Source organism: Branchiostoma lanceolatum, chromosome 2 (assembly GCF_035083965.1).
Source record: "Branchiostoma lanceolatum isolate klBraLanc5 chromosome 2, klBraLanc5.hap2, whole genome shotgun sequence".
NCBI lineage: Eukaryota > Metazoa > Chordata > Leptocardii > Amphioxiformes > Branchiostomatidae > Branchiostoma > Branchiostoma lanceolatum.
The window spans coordinates 31,699,925-31,726,750 of NC_089723.1; the positions used below are offsets into that span (position 1 = coordinate 31,699,925).

At 41.4% G+C, this 26,826-nt stretch overlaps 2 protein-coding genes across 8 annotated transcripts in view; one reads left to right on the forward strand and one right to left on the reverse strand.

The window, feature by feature from the left end:
* LOC136428625 (leucine-rich repeat-containing protein 49-like) overlaps nt 1-19,515 on the forward strand; it is a 27,094-nt gene extending 7,579 nt beyond the window's left edge. For 3 of the 5 annotated variants that reach the window (XM_066418283.1, XM_066418285.1, XM_066418287.1), the window contains 18 exons: nt 592-788; nt 1,192-1,288; nt 2,315-2,420; nt 3,128-3,331; nt 4,078-4,144; nt 5,116-5,259; nt 7,630-7,691; nt 9,942-10,089; nt 11,970-12,053; nt 12,595-12,699; nt 13,717-13,901; nt 14,108-14,242; nt 14,607-14,689; nt 14,999-15,135; nt 15,513-15,698; nt 16,388-16,497; nt 17,343-17,481; nt 18,197-19,515. In XM_066418283.1, the coding sequence (XP_066274380.1) occupies nt 592-788; nt 1,192-1,288; nt 2,315-2,420; nt 3,128-3,331; nt 4,078-4,144; nt 5,116-5,259; nt 7,630-7,691; nt 9,942-10,089; nt 11,970-12,053; nt 12,595-12,699; nt 13,717-13,901; nt 14,108-14,242; nt 14,607-14,689; nt 14,999-15,135; nt 15,513-15,698; nt 16,388-16,497; nt 17,343-17,481; nt 18,197-18,406 (2,399 nt within the window). In that variant the 3' untranslated portion in view covers nt 18,407-19,515. The remainder of the gene's footprint in view (nt 1-591; nt 789-1,191; nt 1,289-2,314; nt 2,421-3,127; nt 3,332-4,077; nt 4,145-5,115; nt 5,260-7,629; nt 7,692-9,941; nt 10,090-11,969; nt 12,054-12,594; nt 12,700-13,716; nt 13,902-14,107; nt 14,243-14,606; nt 14,690-14,998; nt 15,136-15,512; nt 15,699-16,387; nt 16,498-17,342; nt 17,482-18,196) is intronic. The other 2 variants (XM_066418284.1, XM_066418286.1) reach the window with 2 other exon arrangements.
* LOC136428629 (crt homolog 3-like) lies at nt 19,030-26,812 on the reverse strand. 3 transcript variants are annotated; one of them, XM_066418291.1, is made up of 10 exons: nt 26,646-26,812; nt 24,242-24,430; nt 23,565-23,754; nt 23,058-23,229; nt 22,421-22,598; nt 21,776-21,972; nt 21,234-21,393; nt 20,502-20,647; nt 20,138-20,237; nt 19,030-19,972 (listed from the first exon to the last, which is right to left on the reverse strand). In XM_066418291.1, exons 2-9 carry the CDS (start codon nt 24,356-24,358, stop codon nt 20,150-20,152), a joined length of 1,248 nt encoding a protein of 415 aa, XP_066274388.1. In that variant the 5' UTR covers nt 24,359-24,430; nt 26,646-26,812; the 3' UTR covers nt 19,030-19,972; nt 20,138-20,149. The 3 variants fall into 3 exon arrangements, with proteins under 3 accessions (XP_066274388.1, XP_066274390.1, XP_066274391.1); XM_066418293.1 differs by lacking the exon at nt 26,646-26,812 and having other exon boundaries at nt 24,242-24,734; XM_066418294.1 differs by lacking the exon at nt 19,030-19,972 and having other exon boundaries at nt 20,069-20,237.
* Nucleotides 26,813-26,826: the final 14 nt, after the last annotated feature.

Sequence of the window (26,826 nt, forward strand, 5' to 3'; positions counted from 1 at the left end):
TTCTGTTGCAAGTGTTGTTAACTACAAATTAGCTCAATAGACTTGGCAAGGTAACCTGTATAAATGTCAATGCAGTCTTTGTCAGGGGAAAGAAGTAAAATTCTAGATGCTGTAGTTCGAATGCAGGCAGAGGTCTGTATTGCATTTAATTTATTACCATTTGATACAGTGGAGAGAGTGGATATTGAACTCCTGTTATCTTTTCACTGGAATCCGTAATGTGTCACTTTCATCTCCAAGCAGATGTATTTTCCTAGCTGCCCATTTCTGTGACAAACTGCCTCCCCACACAGAAACAGGCAGCTAGGAAAACTAGTTTGCCTCCCAACATCTGCTTTGAGATTGGTCACACCGCACTTTCCTACTCTACAAGCAGAGGTACGGTCAGGGTATTTTCAACATATTTTCGTGGTATTTTATTTTATTCTTTTTGGTTGGGAGGAAGTACACTTTCTGTGCATTCCCTGAACTATTGGAGATGTCCCTGTAGCTTAACTGGTAGCAGCCTCACAATTGAGCTCCTGGTTCTAACAAATTGGGAACTGAAAGATTGGTGTTGATGTTGAATCTGAGTTGTACTTTGTTTCCCAGTATCGCCTGGTGCACCCCGCGGTACCACCCCGCCCCTGCAGAAGGACCAGCGCGGGAACAGGCAGGTCCACACGCCCTCCACGGCTTACGTGTCGGAGCTGGGCTTCAATACAGCGCCACCACGGAACCATCAACAACAACAACAGCAACAACAGCCGCAGGTACAACAACATGATGGGGAAAAACCTATCCTGCTTGTAGGCGACCATACTTTATTTTCTCTGAGATTTGTTTGTTGTAGTGCTTCTTTCTCTCCCTTTTCTTTCTTGTGGAAGCTTTGCCTGTCTCCAAAAGCTACTTCTTTTTGTTTTCCTTTCTCAGTTTCTTGTCAGTGTATTACTAATCCCTTCCTCAAAGTTCCTGTTTTGTGTTGCACTTTTTGTTATATAACAGGTGTTGCTGACATCTAGTTGTTTAGGATTGAATCGAATCGTTTCATACCACAATTTCTGTAGGAATGCATTTAGCTTCTTTTGAGAGTAAGATATTGACTATCTAAGATAATTTGTAGATTTGTTATATGAGTCAGATTCGAATCTACATACCCCAGCACTATCCAACTCATCATCTTCCTCTAACTTAATGTTACCATGGATACAGGATCCCATGAAAGATGAGATGAGCTCCCACAATGCCCGGCACACCCAGTCAGCTGGGGCCCTGTCGTCACGGCAACAGAAGGGAAACTACCTGCCAGGTAAGCGTTGGATGTCCAAGCCGAAACTACTGTATGCAGAAATGCCATGATCTGTTTCTGATGGATGTCCTGCACTACTGAAAGTAATCAATAGGGGGCACTTCAGAGATAGCAGGCTTCTGTTTGAAAGGATGGTAGAAATGAAAGAGGTAATCTGCTAACTATAACTTGATTATGTTGTCAAAAAAGGGGGTTGCCGAATCTTTTGTTGTCCTTAATCAGAGTGACCTTAGGATTGACCTCGTCCCACAGGGATGGCAACCGGACATTGTCAGCCCTGGGTTTACAAAACAGTAATCAAAACTACAATACACCTGTATTATACAGGCTTCATCTCTGTGGTTACCCCTGGCTGGGTGGAGCTATTGATTGTGTTCATTCTCCATTGTGTCCAAATCTGATATATAGTACATAGCTAGGTGTTTGAGTTGTCAGGTAGAAAAAATAGGGCACCATGGAAAAGTGACTGCACCTGTGCCATTGCATTGTTAGTTCTGTAAAGTCTTACCTTAGTAGTAGTAGCAAGGACAGAGTACCAGTGTGCACATGTCTTCTTGGGGGTGGTGGAAGAAACAGAGTCCTTGCAGTAAGGCTTGACAAATCTGTTGTTTATGGTATCTCTAAGTGTTTAAGATTGTATAAGGCTGTAAAGCTGTGTTTTGGCTGAAAGTAGAGAATCTTATTTTTAGAGTTGTTCCACAGATCAATGTGTGCTAACCTGTCAGCTGCATGCCATGTGCACCATTTTGTTCCTATGTAGCCTAAAACAAAATAATGTAACTGCAGGGCCATGTTTGAAATATCCTTTTCAAAATTAACGCTTGTAAGTTGTATGTGTTCACTACTGACAGACTCTTTGCAATATGCCTTCGTCAAGCTGCTTTCAGATATTATTGTAATCAGGAATGGTAAAGCTTAAAGTAAATTATTATAGTCTATAATATCTTAACTCTAGGGAACAATCAAAGTGGATGTTACCAATTGCTAGTAATACTAATAGTAAGAATTGATATTGATTTTTCCTAGGTGACCGGGTGATCTTTGCGGAGAGCCCCTCTGCACCAGGCATCCCTATTGTATACAGGACTCAGGAGGAGAGAGCCAGCAACCCGGATAGGCTCAACTTAGACAGGTCAGTATTCATACAACCCTGACAGGCTCAACTTAGACAGGTCAGTATTCATACAACCCGGACAGGCTGAAGTTAGACAGGTCAGTATTTATACAACCCGGACAGGTTCAACTTAGACAGGTCAGTATTTGTACAACCCTGACAGGCTCGACTTAGGTCAGTTTTTATACAACATGTACAGGTGTTTGTACAGCCGTACTACACAGCTTTGGAGTTGCCTTTGGCAAACATGCACTATTTGATATTTCAATAATTCCATCTACAAATGCAAGCTATGAATTCTGTACCTACATGTATGTACCTGTACCTGTGACAGACAGAGTTGAATTTGGAATGAGATGGGTTCAACTAAGGCTATTTGATTGTGTTGTTAGGAACACAGTCAGTTGCTTATAACTTTACGTAAGGCATGGACAAAAGTAATTATTATAGAGTGTAAATCATTACTCATTCCTGACCTTATTATCACACATGATAAACCAAGAATAAAAGTATAATTGGATTACCACATTTTATTTCAGACGTTTCTACCTGACACTTTTCATCAGTAAAGGAAATATCATTCATCAAACATCACGGATGAAAAGTGGTATAGATTCAATTACAATTCTATTCTTCAATTTTCGGGTCCTGGATGACTAATATTCACAAGCATATGTGATCAACCATACTGTTTCTTACATGTAGAATGTACCATCTTGTTACAGGAGACGGCTGACAGTTTGTCCCATCTTGGAGGGGGAGGAACACCTGAGACTACTTAACCTTCAGCACAACCTGATCTGCAAGATCCAGCACCTGTCCAACCTCAGGAGGCTCATCTTCCTGGACCTGTACGATAATCAGATAGAGGAGATCACTGGCCTGGCAGCTCTCAAGTCCCTCAGGGTGCTCATGCTGGGGAAAAATAGGTGAGATGGCTACAGGCAAACTGCATGACTATTTGTTTGTTTGTTTGAAGGTTTGTTTGTTTGTTTATTTATTAAGAAGCTCAAGTCGGCCTGCAGGCCACTTTTCATTGAAGCCATGAGGGAAGATGTACGCATGTAAGGGTCAATAGAATGTAACAGAGATACAGGTCACATCATTTAAGTCAAAACAACTGTATCAACATATATCATGTACAGTTTTAGAAAGATAATGTTGTGGATGCATGCAGGTTGGTTTGTACAGTTTTGAACCTATCAGACAGTTACTGAATGGACAGCTGGGAAGCTCCTTTATAGTAACAGTTGCCATGGAGACAGATTAGTGCTGGTTGCTAGGATACCTGAGCTATGTATGTTTGATGGTAGATGTGATAGCTACAGTAAGCACAGGTGGCAAGTCTTTTGTTCATCTGATAATGAAAGGCTATGGTATAAATCTAATTTAGTTACAACATAGTTTACAAACCTTCAGTTGGTAGTATTATAATATATGAACTACATGCATTACTACAAATTTACCTGTTTTTACTGAGGCCTTTGATTTTAGTTTAAAAATGAACAGTTTTTAAACGTTCAGTGAAAATTACCTGCATTTCTCAAATAGAGCATGTTTATAATTTTGAAAACAAGATGTATTTTTTTATACAGTATATATTACAAACATGAAGATACTGTGCACATTGCGAATGATTGCTTGTCCATAGTCTGAACTTCACTTTTTCTTTCAGAATCAAGAAAATTGCTAACCTGGACAATCTTCAAAAACTAGATGTCTTAGATCTCCATGGGAACCTGGTGAGTATTATAGCTTATTAACATTGGTAGTGCCAGGGTATGAACTGTAGTTTGATCATGCATCTTGCTACTTGTCTCAGTCTGCTAATTGTGGATCCAAATAAAGTCAAAGTCAATGCTGCTGCAATAGATAGGGTTGGATACCAGGCTACTTACATTAGGTTTTGCCCCCAATGTGCATGTGTAGGGTTATCCAAGCCTGGAAACTTGGATGAAATATGCCCATACCTTTCAAGTTGACCTACATCTACATGTATCTTCATCGTTCTCTCTTTTGCAAATGTCAGGGCAGCTGTAGATCATTGCCCCCTATGGTGACAATGACATATTGCCTATATTTCATGGATCAATTATACTGGTCATTTATTAGACAGGCCTTCCTGTGTGAATGATATACGATGTCAACTCTGAACAAAAGAGAGAGATTAGGGAAAATGACAAGTACATTGTATCTGATTTATCTTGCAATATTGTGTCTGTGTATTTAGCACAAGGAAACAAGGGAGGAGATTCTTTTACCTGAGTTATGGCTTTCATATTGGGTTGTGGTTCATGTATTCATTAATCATTTCATCAGGTTGGGAGTTCAATGAATACAATCTTTCTACTTCACAACTAAGATTTGAACTGGTGGCATCTATTTTTTCTCTAGTTTGTGCTTGACATGTTTTCTGTACTTTAAACCCCTTAAGTATAATGTTTTGAATCTTCCGTGTACGCTACTGTTTCAGGGTACCCTCGCCTGTATTGGAGTTATTTATTCATTCATCTAATTAATCTTTAGGGTGTCCTTTCATTAACTGAGTAACTGATTTCTAAGGGAGTATGTTAGACTTATTTTTATTGCCAGCTACTGGGTATGGTTTCAGGTTTGCTGACAGTGATGTATACAACTTGCAATAATTTCACCTTCAATGAAATATATTATGTATGGAAAGTTTTTTTAACGTTTATTATTTCCTCCCTGACAGATTAATAAGATAGAGAACCTTCAGCACCTGAGTGAGCTGCGGGTTCTGAACCTGGCAGGGAACAGCATCATCCACGTGGAGAACCTGAGTGGGATGGACTCACTCGCCGAGCTCAACCTGCGCAGAAATCAGATTGTAAATGTGGTGAGTACATCTCATATATACTGTAAATGCATTAATTTCGCGTGGTTTTAAGTTTGTATTAGGGAGAAAATTTAGTGTTCGCTGTGGTTTTAAGTTCGCGTTGGAGACAATAGTAGACAAGGTTGTATAGGAGGGAGAAAAAAATTGTGGTGGTTTTAAGCTCGCGGCGAAGAGCTCACCGCAAAAACCACAAACTTAAAACTTCCACCAACATTTCTGTATTTACAGCTGCAGCTGGTCAAGAATCCGACACAATGACTGCAAAATGTATCAAAACTCACTGAAAAGACAATAGTTGTGCAGAATTTTTGTGAAACAACTTAATTCCCACTCAGATCAATCTCCACTAACTTGTAGGCATGGCCTACCTTGAAATCACTGTGGCAAACAATTATGTACAGTTCAGTGGTTCACTCTAAATTATGTATATGTTGTAATTTAGAAAGTTGCAAAGTCATGAAAAGGTCAATTCTGTATCTTACTATAAAATGCTTCCTTAAGTGGTAAGACCATCGTTAATAACGTTCTTGTTATGATACAAGACTAATGTATAATATTGCTGAAAGTATAATCGTGATGAGAATAGTTTGCATGTTAAATTTGCATATTATCCCAAACTACCATACATGTTCCGTCAAAGTCCTATTAATTTAAAGCACCTCATGTATTCTAAAACATGTCTGTGATCCCTGAACATCCATCCTTAAATACATGTCACAGTAGTGAAGTCAGTTGCCATTGGTGCATAAAACATTGCTACAGCCTTATGTGACCAAGATAGATGATATGTGTGTACATCATGTCAGTTTCGAAGCAACCACAATTTTCCACACTCACGAGATCCTGGCATTCAACGGGCATTGTGGCAGAAGAAAGCGCCCTACTGTTGATCCTGGACTCTTCAGTGTGAGCCGAGATATGACCCTGTTCAGGTTCATGTATGACTTACCGTAAAGATCAGCTTTCTTGAAACAGAACAATAGCTTTGTTCATGTCTTGACTTTAAAAAGAAGGCATTGTATCATCACAGTGGTGAGCCAGGCTTTTCTTATAAAGTAAGCATTGGCTTGGGTTACTGTGCAAATAAGACCAAGAACTCAGAGTTTTCCTGTGTTGTTTCCATACATTACCACATTCATTTTGGGACTGCAAGGCTGTACATGTGCTTACATGTGCTGGTTACTCATGCCTGATGTGGGGTTCTTGATGGGTAATGTGATCTAATTTCTGTAACTCCTATTTTTGATAATAATGTCCATTCTTGTGCAATGTTTGAGTGGGAAATTCTACTGACCAGCTTAAGAATGTCATGATTGACACTCACAGAATTAGCTATTGTATATACTTACAAGAGAATAGTAAAAGTACTTCAGCAAGTACCCAGGTTTTCCTACCGATGCTGAACATGCATGCCATCAGTTAGACTTTCCGTTGGCAAGAGAAATAATATTTCACCTCCGTTGAACTGACGTTTGACCTTGGTAGTGTGTTTCTAAGGATTAAGAGGTGAAAATGTTTTACCACGTGTCTATGTATCATGCATTCCATAAAAGCACAGAATCTAATCATTCCTCAACTTATGGTATTCATGATCTCATGTGATAGAAAATTGTTTGAATATGTGTATATACATCTTTAAATGTCATCTGTTGTGGGTAAATGTGTAAGATAAGAGTTATAAGGACTATTTGTGTGGCTGAAACCTTAGATACATGCATGTATCTCCTTACTGTGTGCTAGCAGCATTACTGCACCTGCCCCAGCTGGCACACCACAGGCATGTCTGACCCAGTCTGGCACGGACACAATCAATAATTTCATAACCTACTTATCTGGGTGAAAGGAATCGTCCTGGAATGTTCTTATGAATATTTCATCCACAGCAATCATGGCTCCACATGTGATTCTGGGAACGTTTCACCAAAATTGCTTTGCCGTGACCTTGTAAAAGGTTTTTGCTATAATTGCATATAAAATGCAGAACATGATTTGGCAGATACCAAAACATGCTTTGAGTTACTTACTAACAAAGGTGAAAAGTGTGATGTACATATTAAATTACAATGTACTTCATTTTTTAGTTTTGTTGATTTGATATGCATGTGACTCATATATACTGAGGGATGTTTTTGACATGTTTATAATTAAAGTCTGGGTGTGCTCTCCCAACGGAGTCCCATTCAGTACCAGGGACAGATTTTTCTGACATGTCCTGTCGGGTGTGATTTCATTAATGATCAATAAATGGGGTGATTTGGGCGAGGATTGTGGTAGGATATCTTATTACATGCAGCGGTATGCATGGCTGATGGTACATTAATGTAATGTTATGTGTGCAACCTTCATCTCTGTGTTCTTGTGTGCCCACAGACAGAGGTAGACACCCTGCCCAGCATACAGAGACTTTTCCTCAGCTTCAACAATATATCCAGGTAAGTCACAGTCAGCACATGTTGTACAATACAAGCGGTTCGACAGCATGTAACATGTAAATGTGTCGGAAAATTGTTTAGTATTCTGTTTTTGATATTAGCACTATCTACGTATATTTGTACTTCTTAGTTTGTGTTATTGATTCCTGACATACAATGTACAAGTAGCACAACAGTTACTGTTCCTACATTTTAAATGATTTAGTGAACTATACCGCAATTCTCGAAGGACGTCAATATTAAAGACTGTGCAAGGTCATACATGCATGTAAATTCACCTTGCAGCTTCTTGCAAAGAAGAAAACAAATTGAAAGATTTTTTTCTCTTGAATGCAACAAAAAGGCATCTGAAGTTGTCCATTCCAACTTTACAACAAGAGTACCAACCACATTCCTAACATGTGGATCTGATCTTTTTAAAAATACATACGACCATGCAGTCTAGTTTGATGGTCTCTATTCATCTGCAGTGAGGAGATAGCCGCACCATTTCTTTATTACCAGTCCCCGTGCTGGTTTCATCTCCTGTTATTGATTTTTGTTGCCTCCATGTCTTTTCATACAAATTGATGTGGCAGCTTGGGAGCTTTGTTGGTCAGATACCGGCAATGGCTTGAACAGCAGCCAACCTCAGCTGGGAAAATAGATGGAGTGTATAACCTGATATTTAGATAGGATTGTGATTACGGTGACTGAGCTTGAGTTAGTAGTAGAAGTATGATCTTCATTATGGAGTATTTTCTACATAGTTATCACCATCATCTTAATTGTGAAATGTTACAGAGACGTTGCTGAAAAACACACCAAAGAAAAGTCAGTGTAGTATAAAGGCATCCTAAATCCAATCACATTGTGCTTGGATTTTCAATGAGAACATTTTGAAAAAAAATCCGAGAAGCAGTAAATGAAGACATTTCACCAAATGACTATTATGTAGTATGATAATAAGAGTTGACATTATTTCAAAGCATAATTGCTGTAAAAGGCTGTGAACACTTCTTCTTGAATTATCCATTCCATGAATCCTGTTCTTTGCAGAAGCCCTGATTACCACAGTGAATCAGTCATCTGTCATTAAGTATGTGTGTAATGTTCTGTATAAGTGCTTTTAGCTCAATTGGTCGAACAGCATCAATATTTCCTTGTGCAATTCTTTGTTTCCCTGGGACGTTGGGGGAACACCAGGGTTCTTCTGTCTTGCACATACCACTTGTGCTCTGATTCATTCTTAGTCTCGGTTGAGCCATATTAAGCAGAATTAAGGCCAAGAGGCACGACATGATGTTTCATTGTTATATTATACATCCAGATGCAAGATGATGATGACGATTATACATTTTTTTAAAGCTTTTCATTGATATATTATACATCAGGACGCAGGATGATGATGATGATTTTACATTTTTCAAGCTACAGTTTCTTATCACACTGCCTGTAAGTTTCTTCTTCAACAAAACTAAGTAGCATCATTTTCTGCATCGCGACTGTACTTCCTTATTCAGATATTGGAAGCAGTTTTAGGATAAGGTGCAGTGGTGTTAACGACGATAAGGCTTGGCGCTGGTTATGTCATGCCGTCTGCACCAGTGAGACGGATTGCTAGTGACCTGTGCCTCTGTGCTTTCAATTTGTATTCCGTGAAGCAGGCATCTGGGGATAATTCCATCCTGGTGGTTCCCATTGATTTTTCTCCTGTCAGACTTCCGTGTTGTGGAAAATGTGGAGCACTAGGTTATATCCAGGATGGAGAAATTTCCCGGAGCTGGCATCTCTGTAGTCAAGTCTTCAGGTTTATGAATGACTGGAAGTATTATGCATTGTGTGGTTCCTCAAAGTATTTTTTTTCCAAAAGATATTTGTATGGTATTTATTACTAACATTATTCTAAAACAGGTGTATCGACTTCAATAAGATATTGCTTCATGTCCTGTGTATGTTTTTGGACGTTCTAGTGTATAAGAGCTGGCCGACAACTTTACTTGTCTCAGCAACATTGTTGGCAGTACTGGGGAGATGTTAACAATGTTGTTGAGGTCACAGATCTATAATGTCTGGGATTATAGATTACTATTTTCATGATATATGTGATGCAGGTGGTGTTCGCCATTAGGTGTGCATTGCAGGTTTCAAATGTCATGAACATCTGAACCTGGCGTATACTTATGATAGATGTAATGCTAGACAGACATTTTTTTTCTCTTTTCCACACAAACAACATGCATAATTATGCATACTTTGTTGTTGCTGTAGTTTTGATGATATAGCGTGTCTGGGCGAGTCTGCATCGCTGTCGGAGGTATCGCTGGACGGGAACCCGCTGGCTCAGGAGGCCTTCTACAAGCAGACCATCCTCAAACACATGGTGCAACTCAGGCAGCTGGACATGAGGAGAATATCGGTCAGTACCTGGCAGTTCTTTCCTTGTTTTCTTTTTGCTCAAGGTGTAACATGCAAGGTTTGTACATGTATTTTGCTAAAAAGGACAAGCTGCATAAGGCTATGAACTACTTGGTTTCTAAACAACATTCCTCAACATTCTGCACAATTATATAATTATGCACCAGAAATATCCGTTAAGTATATAAATAAATAAAGTATACAAATTATTCCCAATACCATTTTGATTGCTGTTGCCAGCAAACAGCTTGTTTTCGATGAAGATGTGTCGTTGATGAGAATTAAGTCCTCGTAACCTGGGACCTGAAATTTTCTTACTAAACATGATACAAAATTGAAGTGTAAAAGATTTGATTTTTGGCCTCTTGTAATGATACCCAATATGATCACATTGTACAAAATATCCAAACTGAGGGTGCACATATAGGATTGATCAATAAGTTCATGACAAGCGGAACACTGTAAGTTGTTAAAGTCTCTTTGCCTTCAGCCCCATGCATACCCTCTTATCCTTAGTGGACAATTCAAGCGACCCTACCAAAAACCGTGGAACCGGTTACAGACGGTTAGTCGCCTGCACCCGGGTGTTACCATTGGCTAGTGTAGAGCATCTGTACAGGTGTAGGATTATGGCTATGTGGAAAATGTGCAAATGGGTTAGCAATGGTGGATACTGTACATTGTAGATCTTTCTTTTAAAGCAAACATTAACTTTGTCCTTCGTTTGCAAAGTAAACAAGTTACATTGGTCATGGAGTAGTCTGGGCTATCTCATAGAAGCACTCTGCAAAGTGCGTTGTGGTATTTTTTACTATTTGAAGTGCACTAAGTCTGATGTCTCTAGCAACCCAAAAACACTGCATGTCCTTAGATCCTCTTCAAGGGCCATTAAGAGCCTCACTTCAAGAGGCCTTCTTGCCACTTTTTTAACAACTTTTGAACCCGACTGTACCAACACAGTATTATTTCAGGGGTCTTTTAGTCCAAGAAAAACAAGTTATCCAACAATGCAAACAACTTATTCCAACTTTAGTTAACTGTTGTTTGGCAACTCCTGTTGGGAGAGGGTTTGCAGGTTAGTTCCAGAAGACAAACTTTTTTCTCCAAACTTTTAAATCCAGTTTTTAACTTAGTTTGTGTTTTGTCCAGTCACCCTGTTGTACCAATAAGTTCAGAAGCTGCTCACTGGACTGTGTCCTCTCTAAGCAGCCAAATATCAGTTTCCAATCCTTCATTCCAACCCACTGGCTACATGATCAAGACACCCAGTCAGCCAAGTCATTACTGCGGATCAAATTCATAGCTGTAATTCGGACTTAGCGGTAGTGAGTTCGTGCGGAGAATCAGGATGTCGAACTTGAACTGGGAACGTTACTGTGTGTACCGCCTGCACTACAGGTCCTGGGTGATAGGCAACTACGTAAGGGAAAACCTCTCAGGCTTGTTGTTTTGGTGCATAGTTGGGCGAGGCTTGGCTCTCATTCATAGGAGCTATGAGGAAGGTTGTAGAATAGTTTGAGACACAATGGCCAAGCTACTCCTCCGTGATATAGCAACTGTAGGTATGGATGATAGCATTTGGTGACTATCAATTTATGGCCTTTTTGGCACATGTTATTCAGTTACGTCTTTTCAGTTACGTTTTTTCAGTCTGATCATAAATGAGTAAGAGATAAACATGTTCAAGCTCAGTATGTATAAAAATTTGAGGAAAAAATGGATGCAGTTTCCTGTTCCCTATTACTGAAAAATGGATTCATTTCCCTCTACATGAAGACTGTGGCAGTTTTTATAGGTGCAGTTGTGTTAACTTAATGCATTACAAACTAGTCCCCACTGATGACAAATTGTGTGTGTATTTTTCTATGTTTGCCAATTTAGGAAGAGGAGAGGCGAATAGCAGCAGTGATGGCGCGGAAAGAGGAGGAGAAAAAGAGGGAAACCAACAAAATGGCCATCATCAAGGTCAGTTAGAGGACACACTGGAAAAGTGTGGTATAACAAAATTCCAGGGAAGGATTTGTGGAAACAAGGTTTGGAGCCATTTTGGAGGGATTGGAGGAAATTTTCCAGATAGGTGCCAAATTATCATACCTAGCACTGGACATAACAGGGAAGTATCTATACCATGGGAAGCTGCTTTCTTTTCGCTTAACTTTGCACCAGTTTTTCTTATTCTTACACATGCATTCTCTTGATACAGAATGCATTCCCATATTCCTCCTGTCTACAGTGTTATGGTCATTCTCTGTCTTGAGTGAAGTTTTTGATCATTGTAATACAAACAGAGTACATATTTTCTGGCTGTCAAAATATGTCTACGTAACTGCTTGAAAAGCAAACTTTAAGAAAACTGTTTTGCCTGTCTCTTCAGTAGCGATCATCCGATCTCTTTGTTGATGTTAGCTACCATTTAGTGGGAGGCAAGTTATCCCATTCTTATGGTAAGCTGTCCTGTCCACTGAGTTCTGTGCTGTCTAATGATCATGGTCTTTCCTCCTTTCAGGAGAATAGAAAGTTGGCTATCCGCAATGCTGCTAGACAATGGCAGATGACACAATTGCCTGCCTTGTCAAAATCTTCACGCTTCCACCCAGACAACCAGGCACCTGTAAGAGCATGCGTACCGGCCATGATGCCACAGACTTACTCTCACACACTTGTGGTTCACTGATGTCTGCAGTTATCATTACAAAACATTTACAATTGACCTTCCCTTTTGGAGATAAATCTCTCAAACAGGTTGAACTTTCCCAAAATCGTACACAGCTTTCTGACGCAGTTGGATGCCCATTGACGTTATTGCAGTGAAAACAGTCAGACCTGGTAGTCATCTCCATATCTTACTCTCCAAGCAAAGGAATGGATTGGCGACAAGAAAACGGGACAAAATTGAAAGCCTGACAAAAACGCCTAAAAACCAGCCTGCTTGGAGAGAAGACTTTTAAATTAGTGTCAATCAAACTAAACTGAAGCCTAAATTGCGCTCATAGCTTTTGGCTGTTTCGTGTGTTTTGCTCATTCATGTTGATTCCAACAGGACTTGATTTTTCTTGTAGTATACAATCAAACAACCTGTCCACCTGCATAAAGAGAAATATTGCTAGGTTGAAAAGAAAACTGGTGTATCTGTGAGCCACAAAGAAATTTGTAAGGCTGTGGATGTTCTCATGGCGTTGGTGGTCTTTACCTTTCCATGGTTCTGCCCGAGACATACCGTACCCCGGGAGTTTTTCCACCCTACCCAACTACATGTAGTTGTAGGAAAATTAACCCAGGAAAACTACCATTGCTTTTGGTGTGGTCAGTAGAACAGTGCAGGTTTGAATATTAGTCTACCCTCAGACTGTAGGTTATTAATCTGAACCCCAAGGGTTTGAATTGTGGAGTGAACTAAGCTTAGATCAGACCCAGGCTGGAAACACTTTTGACCCGTACTAACATCCAGGTTTTATACAAATCCTTCACATTCATTCATCCAAGACCTCCCCTAAGACTGGAAACTTCAACCTTACGTGAACTTAGCATCAAAGAGGTGGCAGAATCGTGAAAAGGGTCCACATTTTTCACCACATTCTGCTGAGTTGTGTGAGCCTGTTACTGACAGATTAGCGATGTTGTGTTCCAGGAGAAAAGAAGGCTTGCCATCAACAACGCAGCCAGGAACTGGGAGGCAAACCAGTCCACCGCCCTGTCCAAGATCAGCCGCTTCCAACCTCCGCCGCAGAAGAACGTGGCCAGGAAGAGAGGCAGCCAACCAGAGGAGGAGGAGAGCAGGAACCCCCCACCTAACTGGCAGGACACGTCGTCAAAGTGAATTTGGGCCTTGCATGAATCTTGAACAGTTTTTGACTGTGATCTTTTCAAAATGGCAACAATTTAGCTCTTTCTGGACCTTCTATCATAGTACATGTATTTTCAATTATTGTGTCCAAAGTTGTGATCATTTCCTACAATATACATGTACTCAAGGAAGGAAGGAAGGAAGAACAAACTTCCTGTTCTGTTCTCTCTTACAGAAGCAGTCAGGATAGCCTATCAGGGGATGCCTGGGTTGCAGGGGAAGGGGCAGAGGGCAGAGGTGAAAGGACAACGTCCCAGTCCTCCTTCAGGAGCGAGTCACAGACATCTGTTAGGTCTACTGACAGACCCAGGTGAGGAAAACAGACATGGTTGGGTTGGGACTCCGTAGAGCAGTTACACGTACGAAAGGCTACTGATAAGTGGTAACCTGTTGCATTATTGTAGGTTGACGTTTCTCTCAATCAAAAGCTAATTCCATCAAGAAAGTTTAAAGCGTTAGTACTGTCAGATTTGTTCAAATTAAGAGATGGGGCAAAGAAGCAGTTTTAAGAAGAGGTGATAGATGGTAATCTAAATGGAATGGGAAGGGGCTTCAAAAGTTTTTCTGCCGGTCTTTTCGTAGGTTACAATCAATACATGTACAATGTACCTAAAAAAGTGCTGTAAGATTCTGATTGAAGATGTGCTGACAGTCGTGAACTGCTCTCCCCGCAGAAGTCCAGACAGTATATCCAACGACATCGGCCAGTCGCACCTGGCAGAGCTGGAGGGGGAGGTGCTGCACCTGTACGGCGCAGGTCTGTATCCGTCTGTATCTTAATAGCCGGTATAACCGCCATTCGGCGTAACACATCAGCTTCGCAGGCACGCGGCACAGCAGCAGCTGGTCATATCGTGCTGAATGGCCTGTCACACCTAGTCTTTGCCCATCTGACTGCAACTATTCTTTAAAGCTATTTAGTGAGGATGTTCCTACAATACTTGATGACAACGAGTTCCATTCTACTATGATCATGGTTCTTGGAAAATACGACTTTTTGAACACATCAATCCTTGGTTGATAACTCAGGTATTTAAAGGCATGACTATTTCTTACACTTATCCAGGTGCGCTGGACTCCCTGGACAGGAACTGGGGCATCCAGGCCGCTGGCTCCGTCACCTCCGTGTCCTTCCACTTCATCGACTTTGACTACATCTCCAGGCAGCTGCACAAGATCCGCAATAGGTTCCCCAATGTACAGGTGGGAGGCTCACACCAATTTTCGCCTGTTTCCACAAAAAAACTGAAGTTTTCCTCCATGTTGTAAATTGTACAAAGCAGCTGCAAAATGAGCAAATGCATGCCGTATATTGCCCAAAAAATATTTCAGGAAAGGAATAGTCATGTCACAGAATGCAAAAGTCAAAGAGACAAAAAAATGAAGGATCTATTATTTAGTATACCATACTCTGTGTGTTTAGTCACCTGTTCAACCTTCCTGACCACATAGATTTCATAATGAAGGCACCTTTTTTTTTTGCCAAACTTTTTTTTCATTTGCACGCTCATCCATCTGATCGAATCAACATGGCCTTAGATACAACGACCTTGTAAACTGTACTTCCATCTTTTTTCCAGACGTTGATATTCAATGAGACGAACATCAGGAACCTCCAGCAGTTCAACACCCTGGCCTCGCTGCGTCGCCTTGACAACCTGAACGTGGTGCCGGAGGGGAACCCCGTGACTCAGTTCACCCTCTGGAAACAGTATGTGCTGTTCCGCCTCGCACACTTCTCTCTCAGGAAAATCAACGACACGGAGGTGAGCACACCTTTGATTTTGTATGATATTCTGTTTACCAATTGTATAAGTTTTTGTTATTTATATTTGTAAATAATTCAATCTATTTTATCATGTACGTGGACTGTAGGTAGAATAGTGTTTCTCTATGTAACACTATGGAGATTTCAATAAAACAAACAAACAAACAAACACATCTTTCTCAGGAAAGTTGTATTTCTAAAGATACGTTTTGTTGTTGATTCCTTTACATGTAATTTGAATCTAGAATGTCTAGGGTTTTTTGCATACTGGTTTGTAAAATAGGGACAACTGATGTCCCCGATAGCGTTTATGTGTAGCGAGTTCAAGCCAGCATCTGGCATTCCATCATTTGCTCTTGACAGACTGAAATTCTGGCTATTCTGTTGCCTTGACAGACAGAATTGGTGTTTTATAGTATAGTTCAGATTAAGATCATACCAAATAATGCAAGAGCATGAGGAAGGGTTTGCAGTAGAAATAGACAATCTGGCTAGAACAGAGACACGTAGGTGAGCCTATCACCTAAACTGAACCTCTGGGAAGAGGGGCCAAGGCACGGAAGACAGGGCATTTCCAGTTAAAATAAAGGTGATTGATTGATTGATTGATTGATTGATTGATTGATTGATTGATTGATTGATTGATTGATTGATCGATTGATAATCTTGACCTTTACTCCGCCCCAGGTGACTAACTCAGACATGGTTAATGCAGAGAAGATGTTTGGAACCCTGTCCCACATCACCACCTCCCAGCTTCCACAGTCCAGACTGCTCACTCTTCTGGGAGAAACAAGGTTTGTCACGCATGCACTTCAGCCATGTTCTTCTCCATCATCTTCACATTCATGATAATGGCTTATTGGTCAGAAATTACCCGTGCAATGGCAGCCAGTGATGAATTGCAGGAGGGTTTACAATTATATAATACAGAACAGATACATATTTGCTCCACACTTGCACTTTGTGGAACTGTCGCAAGGGTCTGAGTGGCTGCCATTCGGCGCCAGCAGGTGACCTCAATACGACCTTCCCCAACCGAAGTCAGGTACCCATTCACACCTGGGTGGAGTGTAGAAAGTCGTGTAAAGTGCCTTTCCCAAGGGCACAACATCGGGGCATATTGGGGTTTTGAACCTTGGACCTCTCGGTTCTGGGCAAAACACTCTACCGATTGTGCCACACGATGCCACTAAATGAGGGTCAGGGACCATGGTAGCTTCCAACAGCAACTGCCTCCAGCCTTTTCTGTCATGTGCCCTGTGTGTGCCCATTTTCTAACTCTTAGTTTCTCTACGTTGTTATTATTGGGTTCTTGTCTTACTGGAATGTTACATTGTAGAACAAATATAAGATAATGTATTGTTTTAGATTTATGATTGCTAAAAACAGTGCACCAAGGTTATGTCCACTGATATCGAAGTAATTGTACATGTATCAGCAAGGAGGTTTTATATAAAACCTCCTTGGTATCAGCAATGTAGTTCATTCTGGGTTTGCTTTCATAATGAATAAAGTCAGCTTCATGTCATAAATGCTGTTTGTTATGTTTGTTAGCTTTAGATGCTTGCCTCACATTTTAGATATATTTTAGTACAGCTAGTTTCTATCAGCAGTTTAAATGTGAGGTGATGTTTTTTAGGAGAAAGAAGCTTGGCATGGCGAACGAACGGTTCCGGAAGCCGGAAGGTGAGGACGGGAAAACTGAGCGAGCTTCGGAGTCGGTCGGACGGGCGGGGCTGCAGTACATGTGCGAGGACCTGGCCAAGGACAAACACAAGGTCAGCTTCTGGTTTCCTTACAGTAGTCTATGGAATATTGATGCTGTATAATGCAACTGCTGCCTAGTCCAGGTTCAAGGTCAAGTTGCCAATCCAATTATGTTTGGATTCAGAAAAATATTATTAGCACTACCAGAACACTCTCCTCTGGGGCTGTCTGTGCCTTTGAGTGACCACTTCTGCATAAGGACCACCCAGCAATTCTGACTACTTTTTGGTAATTCCTTAGCTTATTTTTCCCATTGGCGGCATGATTGGCCCAAGCATTAAAGGCACAGACAACCCCAGAGGACAAACACAAGTTCAGCCTCTGGTGTCCTTGCTGTGTTTGGTGCTCTTTTCTCAAACCTGTATCACTTCTGCATAAGTACCACCCTGCCATTGTGACTACTTCTTGTTGGTCCCTTAGCTTATTTTTTCCATTGGCCCAAACAGTAAGAGAAACATGTCTATATTGGCCACCTTTCTACTGGGACCAAGTCCCTGGTAAAGCTTTTGGTTTTTTATCTGTGTCAACAATCACTAACTAAAACATGACAAAACATTTTGAAAAACATTGTAATTTTGTTGATTCATGCTTCATGCTACTTTTGATGGTTTGGTCTGAGCCAGGTTTGTGTGCTGTGTGCATTATGCTGCATCAGAATTCAGCCTATGCCAAACTGCTCTCACTTTGCACCCCCACAATCAAACTCGTGTCTGTCTTGTCCTGCAGGAACAGACATCCAGGACCAAGTTCTCCCACTTGTACGTTAAGGAGCTGACTAAAGAAGCCACCATCGGGAATAAGAAGCAGCAGGCAGTCCAGCAGGTGTGGCAGTACCTGTTCAGGGAGATGGTACAGAAGTTCATCCATGACATGAGAGACTCACACAGATACATGAGAGAACTCATGGACGACTTCGAAGGGAAGAAACAAAGTTGATGTATCTGCAACTTACACTGCTGCTCTTCTCGGACTGAAGTGATGCTTACTTTAAGTCTAAGCCAAGGTTTTATATCTATACTGCTGAATTTATTTCTCCCCTTACAATGTCTTCTTTAAGAACATACAAGTCATACCAACATTCAAGCTAAAAGTATCTTCAACATGGTCGTCTTAAGTTTCTTTTGAACACTGTCTTGGAATACATTGGAGAGAAGATTTCGTTGACATTACTAGAATGGTACTTTCAGATATGAAAAGAGTTTATTTTTTAAGCTTTCATAAAGGTAAGGTATAAAACTGACTGTTGATGGCTTTAGCCCTTCTCTCCTTATATGCGTTCTAGTTAGTTGAAGAACCTCAATCATACCCCCATGTTGTAATGGGTTACAGTGGTCCATGGCAGACACAACTATGCAAGTCTTCTAACGTTGTAACTCTTCTACTCCGTTCACTGCCTATGTAACCACTAGTAATGTAGTTACGACTTTAGACTAGATAAACTAGTTCTTTGACCACTGCACCATTCAGGGATTAACAGTAAGATATTAGTATATATAGTCAAGGATGTTTTTAAGCCTCCTTTATAACAGGTGCATTTTGCACGTATGATATACCACAGATTCACAATATGATCTTTAATATCTTTGAAAGATGACAATTGCTGCTAATATAAGGTGGAACATGTACATACTGTATTATGATATAGGATAGAAGATATGCGACATGCAGTGGGAACCTTGTAAAATGTTATGAAGAAAACAATACTGATCCACCTGGTTTCAGTGATATTGAATGACAATTCAATTCGCATGAATTTTAAAAATTAAAAGGTTTCTTTTGAAAAGTGAGTACCTGGGTACTATTCAGTACCAATACAATAGTATTAAAGGAAATACTGTTGATGTTACATTTATACAAGTACATGTGCACAGTAGTCTTTGCTATCATATCAATAATTCTTATTTACAATCCCTTTGAAATTTCCGATGGAGATGACATTGTTTTACTGTAAGAGTTTGGGAAAGTTGTAAAAATTCATTTTCACAGCATGCCTGGCATGGATTGTACTTCACACATCTGGTGTAATAAAATATGATGATTTGAAATCACCTTGCACATTGTGGTCAAATTTTGTTACTCTTGACCTCAAAGTACTGTGAATGCGTTAAAGTTTGTGTGGTTTTCATTTCGCACTTAGGCGAAAATGGAGTGTTTGTGGTGGTGTTTGTGGCAGTGCTATAGTCACATACTGCTACAGTATTGGACAAAAATGTTCGCAGTGGTTTTAAGTTTCACCGCGAAAACCGCGAACATAAAACCACCGCGAACATTTCTGCATTTACAGTAATACTTCATTATAAGATTTAAACTGTACAAATTAATCTTTATTGTGAAATGCAGTTGGTGTTGTAATTTGTATAAATCAATATTGTTATTCACCGTGGAGTGTGAGAGAAGAAAAGACGGATGGGTAATGTCCATGGTGCTGAACACGTCATCGGGACGGCGAATCGCCCCTGTAGTTCTATAGCAACCTGCGAGGTGGCGCTTCCATACTGACCACTGCACACGGAATGAAATGCAGGCACTTGTACTTATATAATACTTATACTACTGTATAATATATTCTTGCTTACAGGTGAATTTAAATATAAAATAGATGATAATACTATACTTTTATTGACGCATTACTGTTAAAAATGAGAGCCATGAGTGCAACGTTCGTACCTCCTTCCGAGGTTAAGTATACTGCACATGTGAGGCGATGAGAGGTGCCTTCTCTGGATCTGTCTTCCGTGTGCTGGCTTCGGTGGAACGTTCTGATGGTCTGTAGAGGGAAAATCAATCCGTTAATGCACAGGATCACACTATGATTTTCGAGTCTACTACAGGGACAGGCTTTGCTGAACGTCTCATTTCCCCAAACATGGCGTAAACCGTGAGATATTAGCGGTTTAATTTAGGGCAGTTAATTTCACTTCCGTTCAGATCAGATTGTCTCTTCGGTATACCTTTTCCTGCCGGATAAAGCCGGTGGAAAACCAGGGGGAATTGATTTGTCCTCACCCTAAAATGAAACATCATGACCTACCCTGTGTTGTAGAAGTAGATGGCGGGAACCATGAGGACCAGTGCGCCTAGAGAGAACCAGGTGACGTTGCCTGTGTTGACGTGAAAGTGGAACGGGTCCTCTTCAAACAGGGTCCAGAAGAGGAACCCTAGCGGTGTCACGAGGGACTGCGGTGGGAATAAAACCTCGATATTACTGATACTCGAACGTTAAAAAGATACCTTTGAATGCACTGGACATAAACTGAATGTGCTACATCACATCTTAGACCTTCTTCTATCCCCTAGATCGCTAAATTGTAACCAGGAATCCAGACTGGTGCCAGAGAATATACAGACCATATCTTTGACGTCAGGATCATCATGCCCCCGAGAAAAATTGCTGGGTGCTCATAGCTGGCTGAGTGGGGATAGGAGCTCACAGTGCTTAAGAATATCAACAGCCCTGAGAGAGACTGGCGACCAGGTTAATAAACTGTACATGTGGTCTACCAGACCTCCCCGGCGAGTTGCAAAAATTGTAGTACACATGTACTTGGAAGGGGGAGTGAGTTTGCACTGGGGAACAATGCACTCGACCGGACCGGGGTGGCAAATGGTAACTTAATTCTATTGCCGGCAAACTCCTCTAGCATATTAATCGACAACCTATTTTGCCATTTTTTACTTTATTTCCTACTACCTACGGAGTCTGGTAGAGACTATAACTAGTCCACCACCCAAACTAAGCAGGGCGGGGCGCGGGAAGCCTTACCGTGACCAGGGCGAGCAGCGTGGCGCCCTCCGCGTGCCGCAGGAGCAGTCCCCCGCCGAAGTAACTGACGGCGTACCCCAGGATGAAGATGGTTCCTCTGGACCCGGGCTCACTGGTGCAGCCCCGCCCGCCAAAGAAACAGAGAAAGCCGAAAGCAACACTGAGGGAGAAAACACAATCACTTCGAGCAAAACGATGATAAAGCCTTTGCTTCAATCTTCTCACTCTCCATCCATTACTTTCTGTGAACTTTCCCGGAGGGGGGGGGGGGGGGGCGTTATTGCTATCTTAATTGCATACAGGGATCCCCTCTGATGATCTGTATGAACTTTCCTTGACAGGATAATATTATCCACGTACATTGATTTAGAAAAGACTGACATCACATGGATTTCCAGATACAGAAAAAGAAAAAGACAACTTGGAAAAGAACTGTAACCAGTGAGGGCCTTCAGTGCAAGGGATGGCAGAAGACAGGGTTAACTGGTATACAGAAATCGTGGCCAAATGTTCCTCATGGAACGAAAAGGAACCATTCTCACTTCTCCCCGAAGTCGTGGATGTCTGCGCTGTTGCCGAACCCGGGGATGATGTCGGTCCAGAAGAGTGCGGCTGCGCACAGGAACTGGTACACGGACTCCCAGAACAGGAACCAGATGAGGCTGATCTGCTCCCGCCGCGCCCCCTTCGTCATCTTCATCACCTTCTCCTCTATCACGTTCATCGCAGCCGCCGGTACCTGTTGGGGAAAGTGAGGTGACATCATACTCAGCCACAGGGAAAACTGTTTTTTTTTTAGATTTCGGATCGAAGTCGACTTCCTTAGGCCACGTGGGAAACTTTCGAATTCGTTAGCTTGATAAAATTGATGCGTCGTTGCTTCCTGTATAGATTCGTTTGCGATTTTCTCTCAATTCCTGCGTTTGGGTAAAGACTAAAATGAAAAAAAATCTAATTGATAAAAATGCCGCTTTTTAAAACAAAACAAAATTATCCCGTGGTAACGGCTTCCAAGATAGACAAACATTACACCTCCTGTCTTATGCAGCCTTAGTTGCAATATGGCAGATGGTATGCATGCACTCACACTTATAGCCCTAAGAATTCAACATGACCGATAAACATAGCCAAGCTAAGGGTCGGGAAAGTTTCTGATCATAGACAGAAGAGGGACAGTTTCAACTCACGAAGCCGATCATGAAGCAGAGCGGCCACAGCACGCCGGCGGCTCCCTTGGCGCCCGGGGCATTGTCGGCGCCCAGGGCCGGGATCATCTTCGGCAGGAGGCAGATGAAGAGGGATACCAGGACCAACATGGAGCAGGAGAACTTCCGCCGGGTGGGTTTCTTCCTCAGAACCAGAAATCTGTGAAAGCACCGATCGAAGAGAACGTTTTTTTTAAAAGTAATCTCCAAGCAAATGTTGGAAGGCAAAGTCGTTACGTTCTCCGAGCTACCCGTTTCTGTCACAAACCGCCAACACAAAGTCGGAATCCAACAAGCTCCTTAAGAGAAGGCAATTTGCGACAAAAACGGACAAGTAGGAAAACAGAACGGTTTTGCCTCCCACTGACATCTGCTTGCGATTGGAGACTACGTCGTAGAATCAGTAGGCCACGTTCATGGGCGCCTGTTCCCATTTTACCAATGATCAAAATGAAGAATGAAATGTTCATGCAGTTTGTAAGAATGGTCCTTTTACCGACTCGTTGTTGTAAACAGCCTCGTAATTCAGCCTTCTTAACGGCTGCCAGGAGGTTGTGTAAGTCTGTTGTGTTTTGTTATGAATAAACCAGCCTACTAACGTTACATACACTATCCTCACCTTAGCAGTATTGTAATGGGGATGGTGAAGTTGCCCAGGATGGCCTGTAGGTACGGAGCCGTCCGGGTTCCGCTGGAGGCGTTCACTACCAGCACGCCGTTCAGGGCGTCAAACAGTCCCACTAGGAACAGCAGGGTGTGGGGGAACTTCAGGTCCGTCTCTGTGATCTGGCCTGTGGGGGGAACATTCATGTTGCTCATGTTACTTCTCATCTGATTTTGACTACAATTTGGCATTTAAACATCCATCGTAGTGCGAGACAAGGCACCGAAACAAATCTGATGTCAGAACAGATAATTAAGGAGCGAACCACGTAACGTTAGAGAGTTCACAGAACATTGCTTGTGCGTAACGTGACGTGATCACAATACAGATGGAGCTACTAGAAAGTGAAACTTGTTTGTGGAAGGCACGAATTAAGACCTAGAACTTCCTTCCCGTATCATAGTTGTCAATCCTGTGGACAGTAATACTGTTGTTAACTTGGTAAATGGGAAAGCCACTTACCCAGGAGGAAAGCTCCTGCCAGACACACACCGAAGATGATGACGAAGGAGAAGCTGGCGAAGGAGAAGACGAAGTACGGGACGATGTGCGGCGATGACGTGCCGTTTTGCGTCGTGCCGTTTGACGTGGTGTTGGGCAGGCCGGGTGTGGCGGCGTCGATCCACAGGGGCAGGGAGACGTTCTGTGTCACCTGAAGAGTGTACGATTCACAGATTTATTTTCAGACATGTAACAAGCCCTGTTGTATACATAGGGAAACATAAAAAAATGTCCAGATATTAGAAATTCTTCCAATGATTGTAAAAGCTCTTGATCCCATGCTATACACTCTTGTATTAGGTAGGTTAACGTTGTAGAACTGTAGTTAAGTACCAGTATATGCCATACTTGCTTGTACAATTATTGTGTAATAAAGTTGTACATTTATTTTCAGGTGGGTAGCGAAGATATCGATAGGATATTTTGCATGATGGTGATGTTTCACTTTCGATGAAACCACAGTGGTAGTTTTATGTTCCACCTGGCAACTGCAATGGCCAATGCTATTCATTTCGCAGCGCTTTCAAAACATGGCATTATACGTTTAATGATTCATAAAGACTTCTGTAAACAAAATGACCTTTTCGAGACCTACATAGACCAAGATTTCAATTGAAGGAGAACTGACTTCACCCTACCTGTCCAGATACAGTAAGGATGGCAAAAATGATGTTGGCTACTGCGACAGAAACTTCCCAGCCGAAACAAAGCGTGAGCCTGCGGTGCTGTGGGGTGGTCTGGGCGGTTCTCTCCATGGTGTGACGGCCTTGTAGGAAAACGGACAACCGAACGCTGATGGAAGTAGGTTTAGATGCTTTCCTGTCCGACTGCAACGTATACAATAACAAAAAACGTTTCGTCCGGTAACTACATAGTCTTTACTGCTAAAGCAACGAAACACACCGCCTCAGTAGTAGACACTTCTTTCGCGTCTGTCTGCCTACGCACTTTCTAGTGTACTGAGCTAGTAGTAATCAACGTTGTCATGAAAGTCGTCCGACCGGCATGATGAAATAACTGTCATTCTTGCGAAGTCGAGCAACGGTCCCGTGACATTCATGTGTTTATGAGGTTCAGAATGACATCACTATTAAAAATCGTCGGAATCAACTTTACTTTGAGGAAGCAACGAGGAGGGGGATTCACAGAATGGTGTAATGCCGACGGAGGCGATATATATGTAAACTAGAAAGGCAACATTTTCAGGAAAATGCAGGATATTCCCCTTCCATTATCTACACCTGAAATATGACATCCTTAGCATTGACTGTAATGGTATTATGAAGTTTCTGCATATATCATGCGAACGAGGTCTGCAATAGCATAATTTATGGTCAGTTGTATTCACCTTTCCTAAAGGTACCTACATCTCAAATATGACATTCGTAGCTTTTATGGCAAGGGATATGCATAAATTATGCATAAGGCCCTCATTATCATAATTTATGGCCAGGTTTTCTGACCTTTCCTAAATATACCTACATCTCTAATATGACATCCGTAGCCTTGACAGTAAAGACAAGTACATGCCTAAATTATGCAAACAAGGTCCGCATTAGCATGATTTATGGCCAGGTGTGTTCACTTTTTCTAAAGGTACCTATTTCTCAAATATGACATCTGTAGCTTTAATGGTGAGGAAAGTACAAGTGCATTATGCAAATAGAGCCCTTATTAGCATAATTAATGGTCAGGTGTATTCACCTTTCCTAATGGTACCTACATCTGAAATATGACATCTGTAGCCTTTACGGTAAGGGAAATACAAGTTAATGCCTAAAGTATGCAAATGAGGTCCTCATTAGCATAATTTATGGCCAGATGTATTCACCTTTCCTAAAGGTACCTACAACTCAAATATGACATCCGTAGCTTTTACGGTAAGGAAAATACACGTTTCTGCATAAATTATGCAAATAAGGTCCTCATTAGTATAATTCATGGCCAGGTGTGTTGACCTCTCTTAAAGGTACCTACATCTCAAATATGACATCCGTAGCTTTCATGGTAAGGAAAATACAAGTTTATGCATAAATTATGCAAATGAGGTCCTCATTAGCATAATTTATGGCCAGGTGTGTTCACCTGCCCTAAAAGTACCTACATCTCAAATATGACATTTGCAGCTTTTACGGCAAGGGAAAAACAAGTTTATGCATGAATTATGCAAATGAGGTCCTCATTAGCATAATTTATGGCCAGGTGTGTTCACCATTCCTAAAGGTACCTACATCTCAAATATGACATCTGCAGCTTTTACGGTAAGGGAAATACAAGTTTATGCATAAATTATGCAAATGAGGTCCTCATTAGCATAAGTTATGTCCATGTGCATTCACCTTTCCTAAAGGTACCTACATCTCAAAGATGACATCCGCAGCTTTTACGGTAAGGGAAATACAAGTTTATGCATAGATTATGCAAATTAGGTCCTCATTAGCATAATTGATTGTCAGGTGTAGTCACCTTTCCTATAGGTACCTACATCTCAAATATAACATCCGTACCATTTTACATAATTATAGTACATATAACTTTCTGCAATATCATTAGTAGACCTACCACCGCACATCTACTTGGTTTTTGGCAGAAGAAGAAGAAGAAGAAGAAAGAAGAAGAAGAAGAAGAAGAACAGGCAAGCAAAAACAGTATATCCCCCTTCCCACTGGAAGGGGAATATAATGATGAAATGAGTGGTTGAATCCAGCGATTAACGATTGAAATCAACAGGGGCGGTCATGGGCTTGCGATAACAAAACACCTTCCCCCGATCAAACTAATTGTGCCGTTATTTCGTTCTAACAGTGTGCGCTGTCGATAGCTTTTTTCATTGGTACGGTACCGGTGTTGTCAGAATCAGCGACATTATGGTATACTTGAACGTGGCCTCGGATGTTGACAACTTATGTAGTTTATTTGAGATTTTGACGACATTTGACACTGGATGTATTTATTTCAAGCATTCTTTACTCAATCACGATATAATGTGGATTTCTACAGCCTTGTTTTGCCGAAAAGTCTACAAATTGGAAGTAAACCCACCTATGATACCAAAGCGTGTCTGTTGTGTTGTAGCGCTAACGTTGCTTGTCGTAATGTCGGGTTGTTTGGTCACACAATAATCACGTGGACGCCTGCATAGCCAGGTTACCTGAGGATACGGCACTGTTGACTCACCTGGTTCACGTGACCGTGGGTTGTCCATTTCCGTTTCCATCTTGTG

Excerpts from the sequence above, each read along its gene's own strand:
- LOC136428629 (XM_066418291.1), bottom strand. The coding sequence starts at position 24,358 with ATGGAGAGAACCGCCCAGACCACCCCACAGCACCGCAGGCTCACGCTT. Across the intron at positions 21,973-22,420 it reads TCTGCTTCATGATCGGCTTC|GTACCGGCGGCTGCGATGAA; the intron begins GTGAGTTGAAAC and ends TTTCCCCAACAG. Across the intron at positions 21,394-21,775 it reads ATCCACGACTTCGGGGAGAA|TGTTGCTTTCGGCTTTCTCT; the intron begins GTGAGAATGGTT and ends TTTCTCCCTCAG.